The following is a 9,483-nucleotide window of genomic DNA, read 5'->3' on the forward strand; positions in this document are numbered from 1 at the left end:
TAAACTTATCTTTCCTATCATAATTGAAAAAGCACAATTGGAAAAGTACAATTTTTTAATGTTTGATAATTTTTTCTTTTTTTTTATATCAATGTAAGAATTTTCTTTTCTTATAATTTTTACTTAAGCATTTACATTTTTTGTAAAAATCTTGTAAAAATTATTTGTATTTTTAATGTGTACAATCTGATACAAATTTAGAGAATAAATCAAAGTTTATATTTTGAAAAAAGATTAATTAATTTGTATTTTTCTTTTTTTGTTTTTTTTTCTAGTAAGCTTTGCTATTTATCATGGAGGTACACGCCCGTGCTCCAGATCCTTTAACAATAGAAGGCGATATGGCCAGCAACTGGCAAAGCTGGAAAGAAGATTTTATTATATTCATGAATTTAACTGGATATATTAATAAACCTAATGAAATCCGCGCAAATCTTTTAAAAAATCGGATTGGAAAAGTTGGTATTGATGCAATACAAAATTTTTCTTTTGACAATGTGGAAGATAGAGATAACATGGATATATTGATTGAAAAACTTGAAAACTATTTTAATCCACCAAAAAAAGAGGTGGTTGAACGATATCATTTTTTTACAAGAGTAAAGAAACAAAATGAGACTATTGAACAATATATAAATATTTTAAAAGTACGTGATATTTGTAATGTATATTTTGTGTTGTATATTGCGCGCGCGCGCACGTACGCGCGACACACACATACACAAATATATATATATATATATATATATATATATATATTGAAACTTTTGTTATTTACAGGAAAAGGCTAAAACTTGCAACTTTAATGATATGCTAGACAGCATGATACGAGACAAAATTATTCTTGAAACTCATGACAAAATATTGCGTAAAAAATTTTTCGAAGCAGACAATTTAGATTTGCCGAAGCTGGTAGCAATTTATCACGACTACAACATTAATACGGAAAAAATGAAACAAGTTACTAAAGAAACGAGGGTAGACTCAAGTGTTACATCAAAATCATCAGATAATATTGTAAAGAGAGTTTGTTGGAGATGTGATGAGCAGCATCCACTTGGGAAGTGTCCTGCTTGGGGATCGAAGTGCACAAAATGTGGTGACACAAATCACTTTACCCAATGCTGCAAGAATTTTAAATTTAAGATGAATAAGGTAATAAATTATTTCAAGATAAAATATATATTGATTGAAAATATCGAAGACTTATCAACTTGATTATTAAAATATGTTGTCATGATCATTATAATTCTCTAATATTGTATTCTTTAATATTGTAGATGAATAAAAATTTACTGGATCCAACAGCGCAACAAACAAAATTGAACTTAAAGGTAAATAATCAAAAGAAAACTAAACAAAATTAGCATCGTTAGTTATAATTTGTTCTATATATGCATGTTTAAGATATAATGTATTGATAACTAATATCTAAATAATTTATATATAACATTACATATATGTATAATTATGTAGCAAAGATAATGTTGCATTTATAAGATATTTATAAGATTTTATTTTACATATATATGACTAATAAAACAAGATATTTTTAACAATATGTATTTTTATGTATTATATCACTATGTACATACATGCACTGAAATAAAAACTTAAGAGAAAATGAATTTCTTTCAACATTAAAAGATATTAAAAGCTGACAATATTAATAAAGCTGACAAAAAGAAAAATGGAGATGTTTGTTACGAATAAAAATATAAGCATCATTTGAAATTTTCATTTCAAAACATTAAATATCATAGAGATAATTTTATGTTGTAGAATAATGATAAATGGAATAATCAAACAGATTCCGAAGTTAAAACTAAGGATTCAATGAATAAAACGGTATTTTATTTCTCGTACATCTCTCCTGATTATATATTAAAAAATGGATTAAATAAATAAAATGTTTTTTTAGATTTTTCCTGATGTTCCGACAACAAATTTAAATTACATTAATACAACGAATTACTCAACACATTTGCCCAAAAGTACACGTGCGTATTTCGTAATCATTTGTATTCATATAATATATAATAAAAGTGTAAAAAATAATTTTTTATTTAATATTTTTTATCTAAATTAAACTAAATGGTAATAAATAAAAAAAATATTATTTATTACAGAGTACAGTTATTCATATACGCATTTAACTCAACCAGGCGGGACAATTCTCGATTTACGTAATAGAGATGCAAATGTTCAACCTAAACAGACGGTAATGATAATTAAAGACAGATTAATAATTAATAAGGCGCGCATAAGCGAATGTCATATCTACAACGCGATTATAATTTCCTTTTGCAGAAAACACCAAGTGCAAGTACTTCACAAGAAAGGTACAAATCCAATTCTTTTTTTGAAACACCGATTAATGCACGAATTCCAAAGAATAAGTTCCAAAAGAAAAAACCAGACGATTCTTGTATATTATCCTAAATCTTTCATATACACATATACATATATTGCATATTATATCTTTCATATATATCTTATGAATATATCTTGTAGAGTTAGCAAAAATTTTAATTTGTTGTAAGGGGATCCTGAAGCCGTTCTGTTTTACCATTTCATTCTGTGATAAAATAATCTAATAAAATAAATGTTCGAACTGATTTTACGGATTGCAATTTTTACAGAATTAAAATACACACAAAAAGATATAATAAAGATAATTTCATTAGGGACGAATTTCTGCAATACCTGGATCCAGATAATGAATTAAAATCACGTTATCCTTTTCTTAATTAGTTGTTAAGAGGCATTTTCTGACTTTATTGCTCTTTTGTCGATATATTTTTAATTTGGGATTAAAGTTTTTTACTCATGGTTTTATTTTATTATGGTTTTATTGGCATCAATCAAGTTCGGTCTTTGTTTCAGGATCCTTTTAAAAATTAAATTAGTTTTCATTTTATGATTTAAGATTAAAAAAGATTTATAATAAAAAATTTTCATATATGCACATATAAAAAAATTTACGTTTTCAATATGCACTATGAATACAAGATAATCAATAAAAATGCTAAAAATAAAGCTTCTTCTCATATACTAATTGCATTTATGAAATATACAATAAAAGAAATTTGAGAAAATGCACATATACGAGAACGAGAATATATCAACGAAAGCTCTTAGAGTTCAAACAATTAAAAAAAAATCATATGACGACGATAAAAATTTATGTAAAATTTTCTATGATATAAATCTACAAATAACATTTTTGTCATGCGGACATGTATATAGCACGTGAAAAATGTGCAAAAAAATGTCATCATAGATTTGTTATCATAGATTTGTTAAAACTCTACGAGTGTACATTATATTTAATAGTATTTATATTCTTACGATAAATAATCTACAAATTCTGCTAAAGAATTTTCTACTTATTTCATCACTTCATCACTTTCAAGCAAAACTAAATGACATAAAGAGACAGCAAAGCGTGTCTCAATACAATCACACAAATCTGTGATCTCACAATACGGCTCAGCATGGCTCGGTGCAGCTCGTCATAATTTGGAAAGCCTCTATGCGATGATTTTAATCTTTTTTTATATCAATTTCGCGACTGATCTTGTGATGAACTTAGAGCCAAGACCAATCACGATCAGCCATACTGAGCCATAGAATCCCGTCTTTATGATGCCGGCAACTTTTCATAGATTTGTTTTGAATGATTTCGAATATACCGATATTGTAGCAATATACCAGCCATAATAACATATATTGCCAATAGTTTAACAAGATAATTGCATCAATTATCTTGTATTATCGCAATATAATAGCATTGTCTTATTTTGTATATTATTATAATATGATAGTATTAGTACGAATTTTAATGATGACGATTTTAAAGTTGTAGACAAATTGCTCACAAATTGCTTCCCAGAGTTGTCATATGTCATCAAGTTCATCATGTTGTCAACAAATGCGAACTCGGTTGCTGCAATTCTGGTTATAACAATACATCTCAGATAACACACATAATCGAAAACGAGACATAAAACATCTTAAAAATTTTAACATTTTTGTTAAAAGATATCTTATACCTCGATTTTAAAAAACCGTCTTTAAGACTTCTTATGTTTTGATTTTGAACATTTATGAAAAACTACAAAAATACCTTTCACACTATATATATTTATATACATACTATAAATTAAAAATTAGAACTGTATTAAAATTGCTTAAAATATTATGTCCTTTGAACATGTATGGAAGTTTCTTCAACATTTTGACAGGAATCATTAACTGCATTATCAGTCAACTGCTGAGCCTTGAATAATTCGACAAGTTGTTCCGTTGCTGTGGGACCAAGTTTAACAGCTGCACCAAGCTCTTTCTACAAATAAAATGAAATATGTTATATATTTTATGAAGTTATGTATAATTTTTTTATAACTAATTCCTCAATACAAAATAAAAAATCTTGATACAAAATGAAAAAAATCTGTTTCTGGATAAAAACATAATTACATTAGGAAACTGAGTTAAGTTTAACATAGGATTTCTAAAAGTAAATGGTGTCCATGGTCCCTGAATCGATGGAAATTCCGTGTGCCATAGTTTACGCAATCTCAACGAAGAACCATTATGAAATTGTGTTCGTAACAATTCCATCCATTTTATAATATCCTCTCGGCTATAATTAGCAACCTCCATCCATTGTCTATCACCATTCACTGGAAAAATATATTTTATAATAGCACTACACTAATAAGATTTTAAATGTAATGTTCCATAGATAAACACAAACGTACAATATTCGGCTACTATGACTGGTTGTCTATGCCTTCTTGGTTTAACATATACTACAACTCCTGGATTTTCTTTTGCATAATTAACTAGATCATGTTCTATGAAGCCTCTATAAAAAAAATTTAATATTGATTTAAGAAGAAAATGAAAAGAAAAATGTTAATTTTAAATATTGTGTAGAAAACATCTACAAGTGTATAGGTTAGAATTACCTTATTCCCTGACTTGCACCACGGTTTTTGCAAAATTTTAAAGTTATTCTCTGTAACTGGCAGACATAACGTCCGATCCCAAGACCAAAAGGTGCCCGCGGGAATCCTGACTTCAGAAATAAGTATTTATTCGACATATTCCGTCACCTGAATCAGCAAAGTGTGGCACGCCGCGCAAATGGCTAGTTTACATTAGCTTTTAATTTACATATAGGTACTAATTTTCTATTGAATGCTCTTAATTTTGGCAATATATGTAAACATATATACAATATATGTATTTAATTAATTATTTTAATGCATATTGTACCAATTAGTATCATCATTTTTTGAATATATTGCTGAAATTAAAATAATTTAATAGAAAGTTACTATAGTTAATCCGTATCAAATGCCTGCACTCTATGTAAAAGGGGTTAGTACTTAAAAGCTAAATATGAACGTGTCAATGTATCAACTATTCAAAAAATTATTTGGTAGTTATACTTTGAAATTTTTCCATCTTTTATTTGAATAAATTATATATATAAATTTTTTGTAAGTTGTCCAAATTTGATTATGTTCAATCTCTTATCCTAAAAAAAAATTTAATGCGAAAATTAGAGTAACTGCCATTTTTTTATTTACGTTACAAGCAAAAAACATCAATTATATAAGATTGCGATATGTTCTAACGAAAAGTATCATTCTTCTTAATATATTAATATATTATACATTTAATTTTGTGAGCTTTTAAAATACTTTGATAACAATTAATGCAAGTTTATTTTTTTAATGCATTAATTTGATCTAATATGTAATAGTTTCCATTCGTTAATATTTTTGTCATAGTATTATTCTATAAATGATACAAATAATTATGTCGTATATTCCGTGAAATCGTCCATATACACTCGTTTGTTGATTCTCGGTGATAATTCGTCCGTAGCAGTCTCCGGATTATTATTGATGTATTCCTGCAATACTCTGTTTCTCAAGCGCTTGATGTGACGTAGGCGCTCCAACCAATTAGAAGCATATGGATTATGACTATTCTGCTTCAAAGACGAACAAACCATTGAGGCTAGCTGTAATTATATTATATTATATTATGTCACATTACAGCTAATTCTTTTGTAAAAGCTTTCATGATATTTACATTAGCATGCAAAGCAAGTTGCCGTGAAAGAATAGCCAAATTTTGATCAGAAATAATTTTAGGCTCGCTGTGACCAATATGCTCAGCCAATTCTTCTCGTGCTTGTACTGTAACTTGATTAGTACCATGATCTAAAGGTTGTATCACAACACAGGCGTAATTAAATTGACCCTAAAAATATACATAAGAGTAGAAGAATTATATATATACACACACACACACACACACACGCGCGCGCGCGCGCGCGCGCGCGCGCGCACATACAACAAAATTTTGAAACATGTATTATCATGATTTAATTTTATACGTACTTTAACTGTCTGTATATTATATGGTTCATCAGATTCATTATATACAAGTGTTACATAATTATTCCCAATATGTGTTTTTTTAGATGTACACTTTGGATCACTTGCTTTTGTAGGCATTAATGTTGCGACATGAAAAGCTACCTAAAAAATTTTTTCAAATAAAATTATTTTAAAAATCGCATGAGAGAATGATGAATTAATTTGATACGTAATTTTTATTTACAAACCTGTGTAACGTCATCTTGCCAAATATAAGCAAACTCTCCATTCTCACCATTACGATCTAATCCACCCAAAAATATATTTTCATCGACATCTTTTAGTCGAACTAATGTTCCTAAACGTTTCAAAAATTCAGTATAACGAAGTGAACCATGTTGATTTGCTAAAATTTCAATTTCATTTGAAGCTTGACTCAGGCCGACATAAAGTACTCCAATTTTGTGAGTTTCATACGGCTGTATTCTATCTAGGTTTGTAACTGCGCGTTGTATGGCTGTTGTCTGTGGAACCAGTAAAGGCTTTTCTGTGGTAGTGCCAAAATGCGCTGCATGGTAAAGTTGAAGGAATACAAAACTGTAACAACATATTAATTTTTATCTCAAAAAAGAAGAGAAGTAATTCTCACAGTATAATAAAACATTTTAAAATGTGAAAAAAATGTATATATCAGTTTCATAAAAAGAGACATGGTAAATATACCTCGGATTAATGCCTGTTCGCGGTGGTTCTTTTACTCGAGGAGAATTGCCCCGTCGTATATTATCCCAGTCTCGTGATTTTTTAGCTGGGCTCATAACAGAGATTGTGTGACCTCTGTCGCGAAATATAGGTAAAGGTAAAGGAGGCAATGTAGATGGATCTGGCCTTTCATCTTTCTATTAAAGTGACTGATCAGTCATAATTTGTATAATATACTAAAAATAAGAGAAAAAAAATTCCTTGGCATACCTTATCTACAATATGAGTCCGCCCAATAGGTGGTTTATTTTCAACAGTTAATGGAGTTTGCTTCTGATTATAATCAAGACTAGATAATCGAGAATAAATTTGAGTAGGTGATTGCGGCGCTTTTGTGGTAGACGATTGTATCTGTGCAGGACGTGTTTGTATTCCTAAATAATTTCCTGGTGCCTAAAATCATTTTCACATTACATAAAAAAGTATATTTTGTCATTTTCTTAATACTTCATTAATATATTATTTCAACCTGTACAGTTGTAGGAGATGGTGGTACAGTATTACTGGTTGTTGAAATAGTTTGAGTAATTTGTGTTGCTCCTGGATAAGAACGTTGTGAACGTAATGCAGTTGGATGATCTCCAGTATTTTCTGAAGAAGGTGGAGTTGTTCCCATGCCAAATATTTCTTCTGGTATAGCTTCGCAACTAACTCTATAAATTACGCAAAGTATTAAAAATATATTATTAAAATTATTAAAAATAATTTTTCTTTATAATAAAATTCAATAAAATTTAATAAAAGAATATAATGCTTGAGCTTAATAATTTATTTGAATACAAGCACTTCTTCGAAATGCGCAATTTTCTGAATTTATTTTATCCTTTCTCTATTTACCAATTACCATAAACATAATAATAATGAATATGTACACGTTTTTAATAAAAAATATATACCTCATGTCTTTTGTATAAATATTTTTTGAATGCTTCTTCAATTCTGCATCCAATTTAATCTCTAGCTCTGAGCAAGTAAAATCTTTATCAATTTGTTGTTGTTGCACATTTAGTTTTTCTTTATTTAGAAATGGATTTTTCCAATTAGCGCTCATTTCTGGACTTGAATTTGATCGGCGTACTGGATTTCTAGAACGTCGCGTATCTATGGAAAATTTCCATTTTTTAGATTTATTTTTTGAAAATCATAAGTAATAAATACTATAATATAATAAATAATATAATAAATACCTTCTTCACCTTCTTCTAAACTTTCTAAACTGTCTCTTGAACTTTGCCGAGATGGACTAGGCCGAGCTGGCGAACCAGGTATTGCAATTGGACCTGATACTATAGATGAAATTACCGATTTCACATGTTCATTTTGTATCTGATTATTACTTTTATTTGGCACATCCTGTGATAAGAAATATTTATAAGTTCTTCTTTTTCTGAATAAGATTTATTGTCGATTAACTTTAGAATACCTCTGTTTCATCATCTGAGAATTCTGAAGCAACCTCCTGTTGTTTATTTTGTACTGTATCTTGATTTGGCATATACAAAGCCATAATGTCATGTACAGGAAAATCCATAGGAGTTTCAAATTGTGTTGAATTCTGGATCCTCATAATCCATGACATATCGCCTGTAGGTCTACGAACGTATATTTCAGCCCATCCTTGACACCAACAAGCACACAATATGTGTCCATCTTGTTTATCATTATTTAATATTTGTCCTAACTTTGATGTTTCAATTTGATCCTTTTCAGTTTTCTCCATAAGAAATTCCTTTTTCGTACTATCAGACTCTTCTGTAGATTTTTTAGATTCTTCTGTAGGAGAATTTGTAGCAGTATTTGCATTTGAACTCCCATGACCACCAGAAGATTGTCTAGATAATTTATCTTCTTTCGATGTCTATCAATATAATTACGAATGTTATACTTATGTCTTTTCTTAATATGCAATGCAATTATATTTACTATTTTCAATGTAGTGCATAAAAATATAAAAAAGTAAATATTGTTACACACACACACACACAAAACTATACATATTGTAAAAAGCTAAGCATATATTTTATATATTAGATTGTCCGGAAAGTTCGTGCCGATTTTGAAGGAAAATTGAAACACAGAAGATTTAAATTTTAATATACATTTATTAAATTATATAGATTAGTCGACACGAACTTTCCGGACAACCCGCGCGCGCGCGCGCGCGCGCGCGCGCGCGTGTGTGTGTGTGTGTGTGTGTGTGTGTGTGTGTGTGTGTGTGTTTATATGTGTTCTTACTTATATNTNTATTATANNATATATATATATATATATATATAGTACTCTCTCTACTAATAAATAATATATATAATNATAATAA

General features: G+C 28.8%; 3 protein-coding genes across 3 annotated transcripts in view; 1 reads left to right on the forward strand and 2 right to left on the reverse strand.

The window, feature by feature from the left end:
• Positions 1 to 293: 293 nt before the first annotated feature.
• LOC105624501 lies at positions 294 to 2,442 on the forward strand. Its single transcript, XM_012205860.1, has 7 exons — positions 294 to 647; positions 781 to 1,155; positions 1,281 to 1,334; positions 1,783 to 1,848; positions 1,922 to 2,000; positions 2,130 to 2,221; positions 2,311 to 2,442. The coding sequence occupies exons 1-7, from the start codon at positions 294 to 296 to the stop codon at positions 2,440 to 2,442; spliced, it is 1,152 nt and encodes a 383-aa protein (XP_012061250.1).
• A 1,759-nt stretch (positions 2,443 to 4,201) lies between these two features.
• On the reverse strand, positions 4,202 to 5,113 carry LOC105624502 (39S ribosomal protein L43, mitochondrial). Its single transcript, XM_012205861.1, has 4 exons — positions 4,977 to 5,113; positions 4,767 to 4,873; positions 4,483 to 4,688; positions 4,202 to 4,348 (listed from the first exon to the last, which is right to left on the reverse strand). Exons 1-4 carry the CDS (start codon positions 5,111 to 5,113, stop codon positions 4,202 to 4,204), a joined length of 597 nt encoding a protein of 198 aa, XP_012061251.1.
• A 720-nt stretch (positions 5,114 to 5,833) lies between these two features.
• Positions 5,834 to 9,483, reverse strand: part of LOC105624503 (tuberin) — a 10,043-nt gene continuing 6,393 nt past the window's right edge. Inside the window, exons 20-29 of the mRNA XM_012205863.1 lie at positions 8,590 to 9,024; positions 8,354 to 8,519; positions 8,063 to 8,267; positions 7,636 to 7,819; positions 7,377 to 7,559; positions 7,128 to 7,303; positions 6,653 to 7,001; positions 6,426 to 6,566; positions 6,115 to 6,285; positions 5,834 to 6,043 (exon numbers count right to left, since the gene is read on the reverse strand). Of these exons, the coding sequence (XP_012061253.1) occupies positions 5,834 to 6,043; positions 6,115 to 6,285; positions 6,426 to 6,566; positions 6,653 to 7,001; positions 7,128 to 7,303; positions 7,377 to 7,559; positions 7,636 to 7,819; positions 8,063 to 8,267; positions 8,354 to 8,519; positions 8,590 to 9,024 (2,220 nt within the window). The remainder of the gene's footprint in view (positions 6,044 to 6,114; positions 6,286 to 6,425; positions 6,567 to 6,652; positions 7,002 to 7,127; positions 7,304 to 7,376; positions 7,560 to 7,635; positions 7,820 to 8,062; positions 8,268 to 8,353; positions 8,520 to 8,589; positions 9,025 to 9,483) is intronic.

This window comes from Atta cephalotes (assembly GCF_000143395.1).
Source record: "Atta cephalotes unplaced genomic scaffold scaffold00081, whole genome shotgun sequence".
NCBI classification, from domain to species: Eukaryota; Metazoa; Arthropoda; class Insecta; order Hymenoptera; family Formicidae; genus Atta; species Atta cephalotes.